Source organism: Hemitrygon akajei, chromosome 21 (genome assembly GCF_048418815.1).
Source record: "Hemitrygon akajei chromosome 21, sHemAka1.3, whole genome shotgun sequence".
Taxonomy (NCBI): Eukaryota; Metazoa; Chordata; class Chondrichthyes; order Myliobatiformes; family Dasyatidae; genus Hemitrygon; species Hemitrygon akajei.
Genome location: NC_133144.1, coordinates 56296788 through 56318697, shown reverse-complemented (window position 1 = coordinate 56318697; position 21910 = coordinate 56296788). Strand labels below are relative to the sequence as shown.

Here is a 21910-nt window from a genome sequence, read left to right as displayed (position 1 = left end):
TGACCTTCAGATCACTAGACGAATGCCTTAACCACTTGGACATCCACCAACTGAATGTATAATTACATATTATCAACTAACTAACCCACTGGTATGTCAAAATAACGTCAAAGTCAAGTTTATTGTCATCTGCACAAGTTAATATATGTACAAGTGTAATGGAAAACTCAGCATTATTGGCACCTAGCTTCATGTAAACAGCATTCACAAGAAGAAAACATAAATTAAACAGAAATAATGCTCAATTCTTACAAGAAAGAACACAGGACAAAAATACAAGTCTATTTTAGTGCAAAGTGATCAAAGTTGTTAAAGTGTAACTAACCTGTAATTTTATGCCAGTTTGTTTAAGAACCTAATGGTTGAAAGGAAGTATCTGTTCTTGACCTGATGGTAGGGAACTTCAGGCTTCTGTACCTCCTGCCCAATGACTGCTGTGAGAAGATGATATGGCTCAGATGGTTGGGGTCTTTGTTGATGGATGTTGCCTTCTTGAGGCAGTACCTTCTGTAGATAATACTGATGGAGGGAAGGAATATGCCCATGAAGTATTAGACTGAGTCTGTTTTTTTCTGTAGCTTCTTATTTATTTATTCTTCAGAAAATCTGCTAAGTAGACTTTCATTGTTATAAAAGAAACAAGTTGAAGTCTCTTTTTTATATTAGAAGTTCCTATTTCCTATCAGTCTGCACCCACTTATGCTTTAATTTTCTTCCAATCACCATATTCAAATTTAGCACTGCTTTATATTTAACTCCCTAGAAATTGAATCACATAACAACCATTTTCTGGTGCTCTAATTTGACTTTTTCTTAGAAGGGATTTAAAAAGAATGGTTAATGCCCTGCTTCCCAAGATTGCACTGCCAGAGGGTTGATTCATGGAAGACAAAGGGGTACTCCTTCTCTAGCTGCCCTTTGTACTGTTCACTCCAACCATATAAAATGAGACAATAAATTACTGAAATACAAAAATCATAATTAAAATTGCCACACATCTAAAGATGAGGACAAGAAAGTCAGCAGATGCTGGAAATCCAAGCAACACCCACAAAATCCTGGAGGAACTCAGTAGGTCAGGCAGCATCTAAGGAAAAGACTAAACAATGGACGTTTCAGGCCGAGACCCTTCATCAGGACTGTGTCCATCAGTATCCATCATCAAGAATCCTCACCACCCAGGCCATGCTCTTTTTTTGCTGCGGCCATCAGGTAGAAGGTACAAGTGCCTCAGGACTCGCACCAGCAAGTTCAAGAACAGTTATCCTCAACCATCAGGCTCTTGAACATGAGAGGATAACTACACTCATTCTAGTTCTGGTGTTTCCACTATCAATTATCTCACTTTAGGGACTCTTTATTTTGTTATTTCATGCTCTTATTATTTATTGCTGTTTATTTATATTTGCATTTGCACAGCTTGTTATTCATTGATCCTGTTTACAGTTACTGTTCTATAGATTTGCTGAATACACCCACAGGAAAAAGAATCTCAGAGTTGTATGTGGTGACATGTATGTACTCTGTGATAATAAATTTTACTTTTGAACTTTAAAGATGAGCTTTTATCACCTACTTCAATGTGGGGGCACCTTAAGGTATCTGCTAAACAAATGTAGAGAAGTTATCATCATTGCTTCATGATGACAATCTTTCCAATTGAGAACAGTAGTAGCTGCTGGAGGAGTAAAAGCAAGGAGACCTGGAGCTGGGGGGCTAAGTGCAGAGCCTTAAAAGCATCAGAATGTACCTGGCTAAGAGGAGCATGACATAAATCAGCATTCACAGCCTCATCTCCCAGATGAGGTTGACTTTGTTCTCTTGGGAAAAGAGAGTAAATCTAAAAGGCATTTTTCATAAGGAATAAAATTCCAAACATAAACCAGACACCATCCCTGTTACAATTAATAACATCAATAATCATTGAGAGAGCCAAGATCATGCATAAAATTTGCTTGCATCTTGCTGTGTATGTCCACCTGCACTGAATATAATACCTCGGTAAATGATTCTTTTACATTAAAGTCTCACAGGCTTGATACAAATTCTCTGTATTTTGTAATTAGTGGCACTTCCATAAATAACTATGACCTCTGCATTTACCTTGGATCGGTTCCACTTTGCAAATCTAAACATTGGTCAAGATCTTTAACCCTTCAGATAGCTGCTCAATATCAAGAAACACTTGTCAGAACTGTAGTTCCAGTAACTCAAATGGACAGAACATAATGATCAGACTAATAATCAGGGGTTACAATATGTATTGAAGTGTCACCATTTCCAGCCATCAAACCACACAACCATACAGCAATGAGGAATAAACTATGCAATTCTAAATGAAGTTAGTTTAAGTCTTTGCAATATTAGCCATTTCAATCAGTTTGGATTGGCAACAACCTCTCCTCCACAGTCTCTATCAGCACAGGTACATCACAAGGCTGAGTGCTTAGCCCCTGTTCTACTTGCTTTACACTTAATGATTGTGTGGTTAAGCACAGCTCCAATACCATATTCAAGTTTGCTGTTGTAGGCTGAAGCAATGGTGGTGATAAAGCAGCATATAGGAGGGTATTGAAAATCTGACTGAGTGGTGCCATAACAACAACCTCTTACTCAATGTCAGTAAGACCAAGGAGCTAATTATTAACTTCAGGTGGAGGAAACCTAAGGTCCATGAGCCAGTCCTCATTGGAGGATCAGAGGTGGAGAGGGTCAGCAACTTTAAGTTCCTTGGTGTTATTATTAGAAACATAGAAGACCTACAGCACAATCCAGGCCCTATGGTCCACAATGCTGTGCCAAACATGTATTCACTTTAGAAATTACCTAGGGTTACCCATAGCCCTCTATTTTTCCAAGCTCCATGTACCTATCCAAGAGCCTCTTAAAAGCTTAAAAGACCCTATTGTATCTGCTGGCAGCCCATTCCACGCACTCACCACTCTCTGCGTAAAAAACTTACTGCTGACATCCCCTCTGTATCTACTTCCAAACACCTTAAAACTGACAGGAGGATCTGTCCTGGGCACAGCACGTAAGTGCAATTATGAAGAAAGCATTGTTGTACCTCTACTTCCTTATGAGTTTGTGAAGATTACGCATGACATCTAAAACCGACAAACTTCTATACATGTGTTGTTGAGAGTATATTGACTGATTGCATCACAGCCTAGTATGGAAACACCAATGGCAGTGAATGGAAAATCCTACAAAAAGTAGTGGATATGGCCCAGTCCATCACAGGTAAAATCTTCCCCAATATTGAGCACATCTACACAAAACATTGTCATAGGAAAGCAGCATCCATCATCAGGAACTCCCCCACCCCCCACTTAAGACATGGTTTCTTCTCACTGCTGACATCTGGAAGAAGATACAGGAGCCTCAGAACTCATACCACCAACTTCAAGAATAGTTATTAACCATCAGCTATCAGGCTATTGAACCAAAGGGGTTAACTTCACTCAACTTCATTTCATCATTGCAATGTTCCCACAACCTGTGGGCTCACTTTCAAGGACTCTTCATCTGATATTCTTGATATTTATTGTTTATTTATTTATTAATTATTATCATTATTTCTTTCTTTTTGAATTTGCACAGCTTGTGTCTTTTGCACACTGTTGAATGCCCAGGTTGGTGTGGACTTTCATTGATTCTATGATAGTTATTATTCTACTATGGATTTATTGAGTATACCCACAAGAAAATGAATCTCAGGGTGATTTGGTGACATTTATGTATTTTGATAATATACTTTGAACTTTGAAGTTGTGATGATTTTCTGAACAAGCCTGAATACACAGTGCCTCCAGCATTATCAAAGAGCCCTCCCATCCTTCTCACAATCTCTTTGACGTACTGCATCAGGCAAAAGGTACGGTACCACAGTATTGGAACTAGAGCTGCAAGTCTGGGCAACAGCTTCTTCCCCCAGGCTGTCAGACTTGTTAACACCCTGCTGCCATTCAGTACACATGTACACCATGTCTGGCCCTGCTGCACTGCCCTCCATCCCCAATTTATAGACACGTTCCCATCCTGCACTGGGTACTTTTAGTCTTTTTATTGCTGCTGTTTTACATTTTTATATGACTGTTTTGTTATAATAGTGACTGTAACATGATACTGCTTTGCATAAACATACACATTGCACTTTATGTCAACCTGTCAATCTTCAGACCATACCACTCAGTGATTTATGCTAATATTATTCTGTGACTATATATGTTGAATCATAACTTTATGTACTTTAGTTTGCACCTTGGCACCAAAGGAGTGATGTTTCATTTAGCTGTATGAATGTGTATGGTTGAATGACAATAAACTTGAACTTGAAGCTATGATACCTTACTGAGGCTATCTGACCTATTGGTTCCAATCACCAATCACTAGAATGTTGTGAGGAAGGAGGGAGGTTGGGTGGGGACGGGAAAGGGAATAATGTAAAGCTGCAGTTCTGAGGTATTCTGCATTCCGTCCTCAGTAAGGGCCTCATCTTTGTCCCCCTGTGCCCACACTGCAGTGAGTTCTGCACCCACCATAACACTGAACTTTTATTCCACTGCCTCTGTCTCCAAGCTACTTCTTTAGCAGGAACCCTCCACAACACACCGATGGCCCCTTCTCCCATCCTCAATCCTCCTCCTCTCCATGGACACCCTGCCCTGGTCTTTTGCCTACTTTGGACCTTTTCATTGCCAACTGCCAACAGGACATCAACCGTCTCACTCCTCTCTCCAATTCCAACCTTACTCCTTCCAAACACTCTGCTCTCCACTCCCTCTGCACTAACCCTAACCTCACCATCAAACTCGCAGATCAGGGGGGTGCTGAACTAGTCTGGCATACTGACCTCTACCTTGCTAAGGCCCAGCAACAACCCTCAGACACCTCCTCTTACTTACCCCTCAAAAAGGACCCCATTAAAGAGCACCAGGCCATTGTCTCCCACACCATCACCGACCTTATTAGCTCTGAGGATCTCACCCCATCTTTCCGCCACCCTACCAGGGCAGGGTTCCTCTTCTCCTCACCTACCACCTCACCAGCCTCCACGTTCAGCATATAATTCTCTGCAACTTCAGCCATCTCCAACAGGATCTGACCACCAAGCACATCTTTCCCTCCCCCCACTTTCTACTTTCCGCAGGGATTGCTACCTACGTGACTCCCTTGTCCAATTGTCCCTCCTAACACTTATCCTTGCAAGTGGAACAAGTGCTACACCAGCCCCTACACCTCCTGCTTCACTACCATTCAGGGCCACAAACAGTTCTTTTAGGTGAGGCTATACTTCACCTGTGAGTCTATTGGGATCATAGGCTGTTTGGTGCTCCTGGTGTGGCCTCTTGTATATTGGTGAGACCCAATGTAGACTGGGAGACTGCTTCGCTGAGCACCTGCGCTCAGTCCACCAAAAAAAGTGGAATTTTCCAGTGGCCACTCATTTTAATTCCATTTTCCATTCCCATCCCGATATGTAATGTCTATCCATGGCCTCCTCTGTTGTCGCAATGAGGTCACACTTAGGTTGCAGGAACAACACTTTGTATTCCGTCTGGGTAACTTCCAACCTGATGGCACGAACCTTGATTTCTCGAACTTCCGGTAATGGCTTCCCTCACCTCACCATTCCCCATCCCCTTTTCCTTCTCTCACCTTATCTCCCTCCCTCCCTCTGGTGCTCCCCCCACTTTTCTTTCTTCCATGACCTTCTTTCTTCTCCTATCAAATTCCCCCTTCTCCTGTCCTGTATCTTTTTCACCAATCAACTTCCCAGCTCTTCACTTCATCCCTCCGTCTCCTGATTTCACGTATCATCTTGTGTTTCTCCCTCCCCTCCCCCACCTTTTAACTTTACTGCTCATCTTTTTTTCTTCAGTACTGCTTAAGGGTCTCAACCTGAAACGTCGACTGTACTCTTTTCCATAGATGCTACCTGGCCTGCTGAGTTCCTCCAGCATTTTGTGTGTGTGTTGAATGTAAAGCTGCAACTTCCCTGACATTTCTCTGTCCTGTATTGTCATTTGATCAGAGGTGGACTTAACTATTACAAGAGTAGAATAAGCAGCAAATTTGAATCACAAATAATCAACTTTTCATTAAAGGCCATGTGCAATCATTGCTACAACAACTTGGCAGCTGTGGTATGAGTCTAAATATTGCACAATCACATAGTTTCTATAATGAGGCTAAAATACCCAAGGGGAAAGTATCATTTAGCATATAGTCACAATCATGGTTTAACTTGGGGATGTTCACAGAGCATAACAACACTAGCAATCTTTGTAGGTGAGGAATGGCAGGGTACATACAGCAATGACAACTGCTGCCATGCCAATGTCACTTTTCTTTGCACAATTAAGCATGCAATTTTCACCATATAAAAACACATTCTAACAATGTTACAGTCTTCAGAATCCTTCACAGCAATTCCATATCAAGTGACAACATTCAATAAACAAGTCTGTCAGTAAATTAGTGCACATCAACCAGCACCGTTCTTATTTTGCACCGTATGTTTGGTTTGATACTCTATTGCTATCTTACGGTATTCCCTAGGTGACTACTGGAAGGTTACTTCCTTTCACTTTATCTGTATAGAAGTTCCTTGATGACCTATGAGGAAATCTTGCCTAGAACCAGTTGAAGAAGTAGTGTGGCATTACTAGGTATGGGGCAAAGATGAGCGAATTGCCCAAATCTGTAGTAGGTAGTGAGGGGGAACAGTAATGTTTTGAATTTGCACACAAGGTGCCTTTTCAGGAGCCTGTGCAATGGTGCAATTAACTTCTGACATTCTGACCCTACCCTTAGAATTGACTTAGATGCTATGTCAATGGTGATAGGTATTGGCTCTCTACCTTCACTCTTCTTAGGGTTGGGGGCTGTGGAATTTGCAGAGATATGAATGTTTTTGCTGCGGCAGGAGAGAAATGATTTTTCACTCAGCATCTCTCTGCTCATTCAGTGATCCAGTGGAGTAATCTACTGAAGCTTTTTTATTTATCTTTTTCCCCCAAAAACCATGAGTCCTGGTGGCTCGCACCTCTGTGTCCACTGACTGCACCAATCTGCTACTGAAATAGCAGGGCACTGCTCATGAGTTGTATCTCTCTGCTCAATAATGACACCAAGTTGCTTTCTGGTGGTAAACTGCTGTTTCATATAGTCATAGTAAAGTACAGCACAGAAATAGGCCCTTCATCCCATTTAGACCATGCCAAACCATTTAAACTGCCTACTCCTATCAATCTGCACCGGGACCATAGACCTCCATACCCTACCATCCATGTAGATATCCAAATTTCTCTTAAATGTTGAATTCGAGCTTTCATGCACCACTTGTGCTGGCTGCTTGTTCCACACTCTCACAATGCTCTGTTGGAAGAAGTTTTCCCTCACGTTCCTCTTAAACTTTTCACCTTTCATCTTTAACCCATGGCCTCTGGTTGTTGTTCCACCCAACCACAGTGGAAAAAGCCTGCTTACATTTACCCTATGTATACTTTCATAATTTTGTATACCTTTATCAAATCTCCTCTAAATCTTCTAGAGTCATAACCTATTCAATCTTTCCTCATAATACAGGTCCTCCAGACCGGGCAACATCATTGTAAGTATTCTCTGTACTCTTTCAACATTATTTACATCTTTCCTTTAGGTAGGTGACCGAAACTGCACACAATTGTCCAATTTAGGCCTCATCAATGTCTTATACAACTTGCTTCCCGTACCTTATAAGTTCCCACTGAATGGATGTTCGAGGTCTTCTCCTGCTGTAGCCCATCCACTTCAAGTTACAAGATACCACACCACCAGGTCAGGAACGATTATTACCCTTCAACGATCAGGTTCCTGAATCAGTGTGAATAATTTCACTCACCTCAACTTTAAACTTATTCCACAACCTATGGATGCACTTCAGGACTCTACAACTCAGGGACAGTTTACACCTGAACTGGAGCGGTACTAACATTCTTGCAGGGAAGTTTGCTGGTGCTTCTTGGGGGGGGGGGGGTTTAAACTAAATTTGCAGGGGGGGCGGGGATCCAGAATGTGAGAGAGGATAGCGAGATGAAGAATAAAGGACAGGTAGGGACTACATGGTTCCGGAATATTAAGTGTGTAGTAGAGAAAGGTGAGGCGGAACAAGTGATAAGCAGGACACATGTACAGAGGGATGGTCTGATGGAACATGGAGTTAAATGTGCAGAAAGAATAGGTAAATTTAGGAAGGACAACAAAATTCTAGGGGCGTATAGCCCGATGGGAGTTCGGGGAGCTGGGTTAAGCACAATAGGCAGCGATTCAAACAGAGAGAGGGGAAATGGGCTAGAAATTCTATATCTGAATGCACAAAGTGTCAGAAATAAGGCAGATGAGCTTGGAGCTCAGGTGCGAATGGGTAACTATGATGTTGTTGGGATAACGGAGACATGGCTGCAGGGAGATCAGACCTGGGAAATGAATGTACAAGGGTATACATGCTATCGTAGGGACAGAAATGTGGGCAGAGGGGGTGGGGTGGCCCTGTTGGTGAGGAATGAGATTCAATCCTTTGCAAGGGGGGGACATAGGATCAGGAGTAGTGGAGTCTGTGTGGATAGAACTGAGGAACAGTAAGGGCAAAAGGACCCTAATGGGTATTGTCTACAGGCCACCAAACAGTAGCATGAATATTGGGTACAAGTTGAATAGGGAGTTAACATTGGCATGTGGCAAAGGTAATGTCGCAGTAGTTATGGGGGATTTCAACATGCAGGTGAACTGGGAGAATCAGGTTGGTGCTGGACCACAGGATAGGGAGCTTGTAGAGTGCCTACGGGATGCATTCTTGGAACAGCTTGTACGAGAGCTGACCAGGGACAAGGCTATTCTGGATTTAGTGTTATGTAATGAACAGGATTTGATAAGCGATCTTGAAGTAAAGGAGCCATTAGGAGGTAGTGATCATAATATGATAAGTTTTTATCTGCAATTTGAGAAGGATAAGGGCAGCTCGGAGGTGTCAGTGTTGCAGTTGAACAAAGGAGACTATGGAGCCATGAGGGAGGAGCTGGCCAAAGTTAACTGGATGGATATCCTAGCAGAAAAGACAGTGGAACAGCAATGGCAGGTATTCTTGGGAATAATGCACAAGGTGCAAAATCAGTTCATCCCCCGGAGAAGGAAGGATTCAAAGGGGGGAAAGGGGCCACAGTGGTTGACAAAGGAAGTCAGAGATTGCATAGCATTAAAAAAAAGGAAGTATGACAGAGCTAAGGTGAGTGGGAGGACAGATGATTGGGAAATTTTTAAGGAACAACAGAACTTAACTAAAAAGGCAATACGGGGAGAAAAAATGAGGTACGAACGCAAGCTAGCCAGGAATATAAAGGAGGATAGCAAAAGCTTTTTTAGGTATGTGAAGAGAAAGAAGATAGTTAAGAACAATGTTGGGCCCTTGAAGAATGAATTGGGTGAAATTGTTATGGAAAACAGAGAAATGGCAGAAGAATTTAATAAGTACTTTAGATCTGTCTTCACTAAGGAAGACACAAGCAATCTCCCAGATGTATGGATGGGCCAAGGACATAGGATAACAGAGGAAATGAAACAGATTGACATTTGGAAGGAAATGGTGATGAGTAGACTGATGGGATTGAAGGCTGACAAATCCCCAGGTCCAGATGGTCTACATCCTAGGGTACTAAAGGAGGTGGCCCTGGAAATTGCGTATGCATTGGTAATCATTTTCCAATGTTCCTTAGATTCAGGATCAGTTCCTGAGGATTGGAGAATGGCTAATGTTATCCCACTTTTTAAGAAAGGAGGGAGGGAGAAAACAGAGAACTATCGACCTGTCAGTCTAACATCAGTAGTGGGGAAGATGCTAGAGTCCATTATTGAAGATGAAATAGTGGCATATCTGGATAGCAGTGATAGGATTGGGCCGAGCCAGCATGCATTTACCAAGGGTAAATCATGCTTGACTAATCTATTGGAGTTTTTCGAGGATGTAACCAGGAAGTTAGACAAGGGAGATCCAGTGGATGTAGTGTACCTCGATTTTCAGAAGGCATTTGATAAGATCCCACATAGGAGATTGGTGGGTAAAATCAAAGCTCATGGCATTGGGGGGGAAGACATTGACATGGATAGAAAACTGGTTGGCAGATAGAAAGCAAGGGTAGCGGTGAATGGGTGTTTTTCAGAATGGCAGGTGGTGACTAGTGGGGTGCCACAGGGCTCGGTATTGGGACCACAGCTGTTTATGATTTACGTCAATGATTTAGATGAAGGAATTGAGAATAACATCAGCAAGTTTGCTGATGATACTAAGCTGGGTGGCAGTGTGACATGTGATGAGGATGTTAGGAGAATTCAGGGTGACTTGGATAAGCTGGGTGAGTGGGCAAATACTTGGCAGATGACGTTTAATGTGAATAAGTGTGAGGTTATCCACTTTGGGAGTAAGAACAGGAAGGCAGATTATTATCTGAGTGGTGTAAAGTTAGGTAAGGGAGAAATACAAAGAGATCTAGGAGTCCTTGTTCATCAGTCACTGAAGGTGAATGAGCAAGTGCAGCAGGCAGTGAAGAAGGCTAATGGAATGTTGGCCTTTATTACAAAGGGAATTGAGTACAAGAGCAAGGAAATCCTCTTGCATTTGTACAGGGCCCTGGTGAGACCACACCTGGAGTATGGTGTACAATTTAGGTCTCCAGGGTTAAGGAAGGACATCCTGGCTGTAGAGGAAGTGCAGCGTAGATTCACAAGGTTAATTCCTGGGATGTCCGGACTGTCTTACGCAGAGAGGTTAGAGAGACTGGGCTTGTACACGCTGGAATTAAGGAGATTGAGAGGGGATCTGATTGCAACATATAAGATTATTAAGGGATTGGACAAGATAGAGGCAGGAAATATGTTCCAGATGCTGGGAGAGTCCAGTACCAGAGGGCATGGTTTGAGAATAAGGGGTAGGTCATTTAGGACAGAGTTAAGGAAAAACTTCTTCTCCCAGAGAGTTGTGGGGGTCTGGAATGCACTGCCTCGGAAGGCAGTGGAGGCCAATTCTCTGGATGCTTTCAAGAAGGAGCTAGATAGGTATCTTATGGATGGGGGAATCAAGGGATATGGGGACAAGGCAGGAACTGGGTATTGATAGTAGATGATCAGCCATGATCTCAAAATGGCAGTGCAGGCTCGAAGGGCCAAATGGTCTACTTCTGCACCTATTGTCTATTGACATGTTCTCATTATTAATTAATTAATTAATTTTTTGATTAATTTTTTTTGTATTTGCACAGTTTGTCTTCTTTTGCACTTTGACTTTATTGTCAGTCTCTGTTTGTGGCTTACTTTTCATTCATTCTATTGTATTTAATTGTTCTACTGTGAATGCCTGCAAGAAAATGAATCCAAGGTAGGAGATGGTGATATATACGTATTTTTAATAGTAAATTTATTTTGAATGTTGACTTTGAACTTTGACTCCAGAAGCAAATAACAAAACAGGGAGACCAGCTTTTAAAAGCCAGCTTCAACAAAATCTTTTTTTTAAAGATTGTAAGTTATTGCGCAAAATATGGATGTTGGATCTCTGCTGACATAGGTTTTTGGACTATAGCGTTAGCAGATCAGATCTTGTATGATGTTAAATTTGCTTTTTTTTGTGGCAAGGGCAGCATAGTGCAAAGGCATAAAATTATGATGTTACAAAAATAAATAAAAATGCAAAAATAAGGAACAACAAGGTTGTGCACATGGACTGTTCATAAATGTGATGGCTGACAGGAAGAGTTGTAACTGTATAACATTGTTCCAACATTTAAGAGGTACTTGGGCATACATGGATAGGAAAGGTTTAGCAGGGATATGGGTCAAACACGGCAAATGGGACTAACATGGATGGGAATCTTGGTTGGCATAGACCAGTTGTGCAGAAGGGCCTCCAGGTCCATAATCTTCCCGAAAAAAAATGCAGTGAGTGGAGGATATCGCGTAAATCAGATGAGTAAAATCGATGTCAATTTCTTACCGAAATTCTTGACGAACTGTGGAATTGCCCATAGCTTGTCACATGTTGCAGCCTCTTCGGTGGTAACGAAGAGATGCTTCTTGGGTTGCCATGGACCAGTGAGCTGGTTGCTAGGAGGAAGTGACGTCGCCGCGCTGGGAAGGTGAGCGAATCCTGCAGAGACGCTGGTGCGCAAGCGCAGAGGTTGTGTGCACTATGGAGGCGCGGTGCTACGGTCTGAGTGTCGCTCTGGAGACTTTATAGTAGTACATATATAAAAAAGGGGGGTCGCAGTGGCAGCGCAGTATCAGGCCGCGCCGTTCAAAAGCGTAAGCTATCTTGCTGTGCCGCCTGTTGTCCGGTTGTGCCCGTTTGCGAGACGCGTAGCGGCAGAACAGTGACTGGTAGTTGGATTGGGCCTATCTGATACGGTTCGTACAACTGATCAAAATCTGCCCAACGATATCCCTTGTCGACTCGGTTGACGTACTGTTTGTTAATTTACTGACATAAATATCTCCTGTATATTTACTCCCCCTATATTGTCCATATACAACTCCGTTTAGTCCTCTGAGTGTTGTTATGACACTTAATAAATCCATATAATTTACTCATCCCTTTCTAGAAGTTATATGAGTGCTGGTGCCTCAATTTGTTTTACCATTTGCAGTTTCTTTAGCTTTCTCCAGCAGGGTGGAGCAACACGGGGTAATTGAACGTCTATTTAGTTCCGACGAAAAACAGTGGACCTGTTACGTTGCTCCAAATTCCAGCATCTGCATTCTCTTGTTGCTCTGTCTACGAATAAATCCAACGTTTATTGCCTTTCTTTTCTCACCATTAACCGTGGGTATTATGAAGATCGATACTTTAATTTGTTCCTCTTTGGTATCACTGCCTAATCCCTATTGGTTATGGGTTTCTTAAGACTGCCAACATTATGCTAAACTTGTTTTTCTTCTCTCTAGCTACATTTGTCCTTATTCTTAGTGTTAAGGAGAAGCTGGGCATGTCTAGACAACTCATTGCTGTCATTTGTATTGACTTGCTGGGAGGAGTGGAGGATTTTGCTTACCTGTGCACAGTTGTCCAATGATTTTTATTATGAGTTTGCTTGCTTGAGCCTTAAATTTTTAACCTGTTGAGCATTCTCCAATTGACTGTGGAACTTACATTCACATTAAATGCCTATGTATATTAATTTGTAGTAAGTATTCTGCTTTGGCTACTTTGGAACTCTTAATTACATTTGAACTATATGCACCCTGCAGTAAAAACAAAACATTCGAATTTCTACAGTATGGAGACAAAAGATACTGTCAAACAGAAAACAATGCAATTTCTTAACATTGTCTTTTTTGCATTGGTGAACCTTTTTAGACTTCCTGCTGAAAGGTTATAATTAAAGTGAAAAATGCTGGTTTATAACTGATTCTGTACTTGAGGGTTCTGAGGGTCCTTATTAGCAAGTAGATATTGACCAACTTTAATGATGATTTTAAGCTCATTAATGTTAATTAAAATTAGTATCTTTTAAAAAAAGTAAGTCCTAGAATTTGAAATTTCCAAAATGAAGTCCAGTGAGGAATCACAATTTAATATCTACTTGGAATTGAAAGGTTGTTGTCCTTCTCATAGTTACTACAAAAGCTGCTTCAGAAATATGCTTGAAAATGTACTAGATAAAATCTTTATTTCCTTTACATTTTCTTATGGTAACATTCCTAGATATGTTATCAACAAAGTGAATGTGATTGAGGTGCAATTATCTGCAGATGCTGGAATCTGGAGCAACAATCTGCTGGAGGAACTTAGTTGCTCGAGTAGAATCTGAGGGGAGGAAAAGAATTGTTGACACTTTAGGTTGAAACCCTGCTTCAAAATATAGTAGGTGAAATGGCCAGTATAAAGAAGAGAGAGTGGTGAGAAATGAATTCAAGGTGATGGGTGGACGACAAGGGGTTTTTGATGACATGTAGGTTGCGCAGATAAAGGAGAGGAGAAGAATTGGAGTTGGGAGACTGGTAGATGAATAATAGATGGAGATGAAAGAGGAAAATGAAAAACTTAAGGAACAAGTTAGAGAGGATTTTGAAGGTTGGAGAGCTACTGGAGGGAGATCAGCAGGAACACAAAGAGCTGCTGGTGCTGGACACTAAAGGAGGTGGGAATGGAATCTGGATAAACTAGGAGGGACACAAAAGGTGACAGGAGTTATGATGGAAAGGGACAGAAATGGGAGGACTGGAGGAGGATCAGAAGTTGGGAGTGGGGTAGGAACACTGGAGGGGATGGGTATTTAGTTGGACAACTGGCCATGGAGTTTTCAGCTGTATGCCTTTTCAATTCCCCTTTCCATTCCTGCAATGACCTTGTCTACTACTAGGATGAAGCCTAATGCAAACTGGAGGTTAATTACCTCATACTCTTCCTGGATAGTTTACAACCCTATGGCATGAATATTTGGTTTTTTCCCCTATTCTCCCCCACTTATTTTCTCCTACCTCTCCTCACCCTCCATTGCTTGCATTTGCCCTCTTTCTCTAATACACCCGTCCTCTATTTGTCCTTTTTCCCCGACACCCGTCTTTGCCCCCTTCTCCCTACTGGTTCCATCCACCCACCACACACATAGTTACACCTACAGGTTCCCTTTCTCCCCCATCCTCTACGAGTTCTGGCTGCATCTGCTATTTACTTCTCCCAAAATGCTTCCTATTCTCACCACATTTTACTTATCAGAGTTCAGCACTGGTAGCCCCTTGTGTTCCTGCTTATCTCCTTCCAGCAGTTGTCTACAATCTTAATAGTCTTCTCCTCCCATCTTGCTCTTCTTTTAAACTCTTTTCCTCTTTCCTCTCTCTGTTTGCTTCCCTCTATCGTTCTGGTACTGTGTCCAAACTCCACGTCTGCTCTCTTCCCCATGCCTGGCACAACTTGCACCCCTCATCAGTTCACCATTCACTTTGTATTGCTTTCTAACCAGCACCATTCTCCTGTTTGTATTGGTTATCTTACCTCTTCACTCAGTCCTGATGCAGGGTTTAAACCTGAAGTGTGGACAATTCCTTTCCTCCCACAATGTTGCAGAACCCATTGTGTTCCTCTGGCAGATTTTATTGAATGAAATACTAACTTTTGCTAGAACACCATTCATGTGATTGGCTAATCAGTAACTGCTGATTCACTTCGGGAGGTCTGATCACCTAGCTATACTTCTACTCCCTGAGTATAGGCAGAGACTGAAGACTGCAGCACCAGCAGTGAGGACCAAGAAGATATGGACAAGGAAAACACAGGAGCGCCTACAGGACTGCTTTGAATCGGTAGACTGGACTGTATTCAGGGATTCATCTTTGTACCTGGATGAGAATGCTGCAGTTGTTACCAACTTCATTAGAACCTATGTGGATGAGTGTGTGCCCACAAAGACTTACTGTACATTCCCAAACCAAAAGCCGCGGAGGAACCAGGAGGTACGTTGTCTGCTGAAGGCTGGATCTGTGGCATTCAAATCTGGCGACCCAGGCCTGTACCAGAAAACCAGGTATGATTTGCAGAGGGCTATTTCAAGGGCGAAGAAACAATTTCAAACGAGGTTGGAGGTGACATCGGATGCATGGCAACTTTGGCAGGGTCTGCAAGGCATTACTTCCTACAAAGCGAAACCCAATAACATGAATGGCAGCGATGTTTCGCTGTCAAATGAACTCATTGCATTCTGTGCACACTTTGAAAGGGAGAACACAACCACAGCTGTGAAGATCCCTGCTGCACCTGATGACCCTGTGATCTCTGTCTCAGGGGCTGATGTTGGGCTGTCTTTAAAGAGAGTGAACCCTCGCAAGGTGGAAGGTCCCTATGGAGTACCTGGTAAGTCTCTGGAAACCTGTACCAACCAACTAGCAGGAGTACTCAAGGACGTTTTCAACTTCTCACTGCTACAAGTGGAAGTTCCCACTTGCTTCAAAAAGGCAGCAATTATTACCAGTGCCAAAGAAGAATAATGTGTGCTACCTTAATAACTATTGCCCGGTAGCAATCACAGAGACAGTGATGAAATGCTTTGAGAGGTTGGTCATGACTAGATTGAACTCCAGCTTCGGCAAACACCTGGACCCATTGCATTTTGCCCATCACCATAATAGGTCAATGGCAGATGCAATCTCAATGGCTCTCCACACAGCTTTAGACCACCTGGACAATACAACCACCTATGTCAGGATGTTGTTCATCGACTATAGCTCAGCATTTGATACCATCATTCCCACAATCCTGATTGAGAATTTGCAGAACCTGGGCATCTATACCTCCCCCTGCAATTGGATCCTTGACTTCCTAACTGGAAGACCGCAACCTGTGTGGGTTGGTGATAACATATCCCCCTCGCCGACGATCAACACTGGCGCACCTCAGGGATGTGTGCTTTGCCCACTGTTCTCTCTATATTCACATGACTGTGTGGCTAGGCATAGCTGAAATACCATCTATAAATTTGCTGACGATAACAACCATTGTTGGTAGAATCTCAGGTGGTGACGATAGGGCGTACAGGAGTGAGATATGCCAACTAGTGGAGTGGTGCAGCAGCAACAACCAGGCACTCAACATCAATAAGATAAAAGAGCTGATTATGGACTTCAGGAAGGGTAAGACGAAGGAACTTCATAAAGGGATCAGAAGTGGAGAGAGTGAGCAGTTTCAAGTTCCTGGGTGCCAAGATCTCTGAGGATCTAACCTGATCCCAACATATTGATGTAGAAGTCAAGATAGCGGCTGTACTTTATTAGGAGTTTGAAGAGATGTGGCATATCAACAAATACACTCAAAAACTTCTATAGTTGTACCGTGGAGAGCATTCTGACAGGCTGCATCACTGTCTGGTATGGAGGAGCTACTGCACAGGACCAAAAGAAGCTGCAGAAGGTTGTAAATCTAATCAGCTCCATCTTGGGCACTAGCCTACAAAGTACCCAGGATATCTTCAGGGAGCAGTGTCTCAGTAAGGCAGCGTCCATTATTAAGGACCTCCAGCACCCAGGACATGCCCTTTTCTCCCTATTACCATCAGGTAGGAGGTACAGAAGCCTGAAGGCACACACTCAGTGATTCAGGAACAGCTTCTTCCTCTCTGCCATCCGATTCCTAAATGGACATTGAAGCTTTGGACACTCGCTCACTTTTTAAAAAAATATACAGTATTTCTGTTTTTGCCTGTTTTAAAAAATCTTTTCAATATACGTATACCATAATTGATTTACTTATTATTTTTTAAAAATATTTTATTATTTTATTTTCTCTGCTAGATTGTGTTGCATTGAACTGCTGCTGCTAAGTTGACAAATTTCACATCGTATGCTGGTGATAATAAACCTGATTCTGATAGCACTGGTTACAAGATTGAATCAAAGTAGTTCAGACATGTTTTTCTTCAACTGTTTCCTTGACTTTATCATTTTTATTATGTTACAGAGGATGGCTTTAAACTGGATTGGAAGCCTTGTTTCTATTAACTGTGGAGAGACACTTGGAGTATATCAGGGTAAAATTTCTGCGGTGGATCAAGCTAGTCAGACGATTTCCCTTACTCAGCCATTCCGTAATGGTGTGAAATGTTCAGTACCCGAGTTAACTTTTAGGTAAGTACTCCTGCTGCAGTAAATCTGCAGTATGAATTACTTACACTTGAACTGTATCTTATCTGGTAGTAAAAAAGAGAAAATAAGAGGTGTTCATGACATTTACAAAATGACCCATAAAGTTTTATAGTCCCTGTAATGAAGTTGGAAATATGTTATTTTTTTTCACACCAGTCTCCCTCCTTTACATTTGTGTACTGAAGAATGACTGTTAACAATCTTGAATAACCAGTAACTTGATAATGACTAGATAGTGACACATTGGATTGTTGTCATCTGACAGATGAATATTGACCAGAACACTGAAGGTAACTTCATTATTATACCAGGCATTCTTTAGTCGAAAACATGTCCAAAATAAATGCCTGAAATGGATTCTATAGTTCTGTTTAACATCCTGTCTGAAAGATGGGACTTTCAACAACACTTCCAGGTTTTTTTTTTAGCCCAGAGTTTTGAGCTTAACTCCCTGGAGTGCAAACTTAATCTGGAATCTGTTGATTCAGGGAAAGAAACAACCATCTATTTATGACTGAAATTCAGTGGTTTTCAGGACTAGTTCAGTCATAGATCCTGTGCTGCTGAATGAAAGCATGAAGTACACATGTGCTTCCATTTGACTGTTAATTAAGTTAATGCTGTCACCTCATTTCTTTTAAACAGCCTTGTTTGAGGTTTGGATATTACGGAGTGTTAGAAAGTGGTTTTGGAGGTGGGTCACTGGGACTTTGGCTGAATAGATTTTCTTCAGCGTGAGTTTCTCCAAACTGGTTAAGGAGAGTATTTTGATTTCAGTTAAAATTAGTTAGTTTCAGTCCTAGAGCTAGCCCTAACTGAACTGTTTGCACACTTGTGAATATGGCATGAGTATAAATGTTGGACAATGATCGCCATTTCAAACATTTTTTGTTAAATCTCCCCAAAGTTGAGGGGATTTGGCCACCGAACTCCATGCATATTTTGGTAGTTAAACACTGAATGATTCTAAATTATATGAATTTAATGGAGATACAGGTTCCTATAAAACTAAATCTTCTGTTGCCTAAAAAAATGTTTTATTGCTTGCTTTCTGTTTATTAGATTCTTTGTCTGAAAGTCTGTAAGATTAGTCAGGGTCTCATTAAGTTATGGCTATTTGAATGAGTTCCATAATTTTCTCTGATTATGTTCCCACACAGTAATGTACAAACTACTGTCCCCTTAAAGGTTATTACATTTATGTTGACATGTAGTCATTCAGCAAGTGAGTAGGACTCGTGTTCAGAATTGAATTGAATTATTCAATTCTGAACACAATGTTGACTTGTATCAGGGTATGTGCAGGTTTTAATGTTCACATGTTTTTTTTTAAATATGACATAAATCCATTGCTTTTAGTGGTTACCTTACTGGCTTGGTTTTCTCAGTGCAAATTATAGTGTATGATATGAGTTCCCATGTCTCCAGGGCTCTCACCTGCAAATTAGAACATTATTATTAGTCTTCAGACAATTTTTTTCCCTGTGATTGTGATGAGCCATAATTTCTTAAATTGATAGTTGTCACGGTATCTTTTAAACATCAGCTGCTGTTGGATTTTGTGGGTGGTTGACATGCACTAAATTAAATTCAGGTGCTTGGTCAAATTTAATGCAGTTAGCAATTTTGTTTCATAAAGTGTGACAAAAACCCTGTTTTTTGGATTCATCATATTGTTACAACTAGTCTGTTTGCTTTTGTATTTTGGCTGAGTTTTATGTTTTTACCATATTTTAATACGCTATACCCCTATTTCATTTCCCTTCAACTATGCTCTTAACTCGTTCCTTTAATGTTAATAAGAAGACAACTTCATTGCTTGTATGTTGTGCACTTTGTAAAATGATTTCTCCTCTGTCCTAAATAGTATCACACTGCATGAAAACAGGCCAACTACATACATCATCCTTCTATGTTCAGGCAATTCAAGTATCCATCTTGACAATTAAATGCTCTGAGCAACTTTGATTCCAACACTCTTTCCAGCACACTCTGGGTAAAAAGATCTTTCAGATCCCCTAACCTCCTATCCTAAATCCTCTGGTTTTATTCCCTTCCAATAAGTGGAAAGGTTTCCTCATGTCTGTCTATACCCCTTGATTTATGCCTTAACTATTTCCTCTTTAATCTACTCAACTCCAGGAAAAACAGACCTAGCTTCTCCAGTCTCTCCTCATAATGCTCCATTCCATGCAATATCTTGGATAATCTCAATGCACCCTCACCAGTGCTATGACATCCTTCCTATGGTGTGGTGACCAGAAATGCTTATAGTACATTTGATCAATGTTTTGCAAAGTCAGACCATAACCTCTTCACTATTGTATTCAATGCTTTGTTTAAATCTCCTCACTAAAATGGTCAAGTAAGTTGTCAATAATCAATAAGCTTGAAGTTATTGTTTTGTGCAAATCTTTTTTTTTTCCAGTGCAATTGATATCAAAGATCTGAAAATATTAGAGCTCCCGAATTCACAGTTGGCTACAGCCTTAGCTCAACCTTCGGTGTTCACATCCTCCAGTTTATCTCATAATGCTTACTCATCTCAGAATGGAGCTGGCAAAGGAGTAAAGAAACTCAGTTCTTCAGGATCTGCTCCACAAGCAATTCCAAGGCGTGCAGAGCTCAAGGTTCAGGATCTGGTAACGTCACCACAGCAGTATTCTAAAAGCTATGTGGATCGTCACATGGATTCTGCACTTACTCCATCTAAAGTGTTTCGTCGAAGGCATAATTCCTGTGAGTAGCTAGGGGTGGGGTTTTTGAGAGTTGTAGTGCATGGAAAGATATTTGACAGTTAATTTAATCCTAGATATTTTGGTCTGGGAAATGCATTTCTTTTAATTTACTACTCCAGTGAATAGCTGAAGCAGTTGAGGACTAGAGAATTTTTTTTTATCAACCAATGGCAAAAGTAGAATGATTTAACAGAAATTCTGATTGTAGGCTGATTAATAAGAGCTGGATTGGTATCTGCTCAAGAGTAAAATTGACACTGTAAATTTGATTACTATTGTCATATGTATCAACAAACAGTGAAAAGCATGTCTTGCTTACCACTCATACAAATTAATTAATTTCAGCAGTTTAATTGAGGTAATGCAATAACATGATGCCGAATAAAATGGTAAAATTACAGAGTGCAGCGCAAATAGACGATAAGGATTTGTAGTAAGTTGTGAGGTCATGAGTCCATCTTATTCTATTGAAGGATCATAGCAGTTAAATAGAAGTAGTCTTTGAGACTAATATAAGACATAGGAGCAGAATTAGGCCACCTGGCCCATCGAGTCTGCTCCACCATTCAATGATGGCTGATCCTTTTTTTCTATCTCCTCCTGAACCCCAGTTCCTGGCCTTCTCCCCGTAACCTTTGATGTCATGTCCAGTCAAGAACCTATCAATCCCTGCCTTAAATACACCCAATGTATGTACTTTCAAGTTTTGTTATCTTCTGTCTGAAGGGAGGGAGAGGAAAAGAGAATCCAGTTTGGGTAAAGTTTTGTCAATTTTTGCTGCATGAACAAGGCAGTGAGAAGTGTAGACAGTGGGTAGAGCGGAGGCAGATTTCCATGATGTACTGAGGTGCATCAAACACACTGCTGTTTATTGAAGTCAGTGGCAGAGCAGTTGCCATACTAAGCTGTCAGAAGGGATTTTTTTGGTGCTTTGATTAAAAGTAGGTGAGGAGCAAAGCAGACATAACAAATTTCTTTAGCCTCCTGAGGAAGTAGAGATACCAGTGGATTTTTTTTTTTGGTCATGATGTCAACATAAGACATAGATGCGGAATTAGGCCAGTCAGTCCATTGAGTCTGCTCCGCTTTCCATAACCTTTGATGAATCAAGAACCTATCAGCCTTCACCTTAAGTCTACCTAATGACTTGGCCTGCACAGCCATATGTGGCAATGAATTCCACAGATTCACCACCCTCTGGCTGCAGAAATTTTTCCTCATCAATGTACTAAATAGATGTTCCTCTATTTTGAGGCTGTACCCTCTAGTCCAGGACTCCTCCACTGGAGGATACATCCTCTCCACATCCACTCTGTCAATGTTGAATAGGTCTCAGTGAGATTCTGCTGCTCCCCCCCCCCCCCCCCCCGTTCTAAACCCCAATGGGTATGAGCCCAGGGCCATCAACCACTTAGGTTAACCCTTTCATTCCTGAAATCATTTTTGTGCTTCTCCTTTGGACCCTCCCCAATGCCAACACATCTTTTTGATAAGGGGCCCAAAATTGCTCA

General features: G+C 41.4%; 1 protein-coding gene and 1 long non-coding RNA gene across 4 annotated transcripts in view; one reads left to right on the top strand and one right to left on the bottom strand.

Moving 5' to 3' along the window:
- LOC140714323 (uncharacterized) overlaps positions 1–12133 on the bottom strand; it is a 261371-nt gene extending 249238 nt beyond the window's left edge. For both annotated transcript variants that reach the window (XR_012095860.1, XR_012095859.1), the window contains exon 1: positions 12026–12133. This is a non-coding gene — a long non-coding RNA (uncharacterized lncRNA). The remainder of the gene's footprint in view (positions 1–12025) is intronic.
- Positions 12134–12200: 67 nt separating this feature from the next.
- Positions 12201–21910, top strand: part of edc3 (enhancer of mRNA decapping 3 homolog (S. cerevisiae)) — a 127246-nt gene continuing 117536 nt past the window's right edge. Inside the window, exons 1-3 of one of the 2 annotated variants that reach the window (XM_073025470.1) lie at positions 12201–12333; positions 17477–17643; positions 20090–20400. In XM_073025470.1, coding sequence (XP_072881571.1) covers positions 17480–17643; positions 20090–20400 — 475 coding nt within the window. In that variant the 5' untranslated portion in view covers positions 12201–12333; positions 17477–17479. Of the gene's footprint in view, positions 12436–17476; positions 17644–20089; positions 20401–21910 lie in introns of both variants that reach the window. The other variant, XM_073025469.1, reaches the window with a different exon arrangement.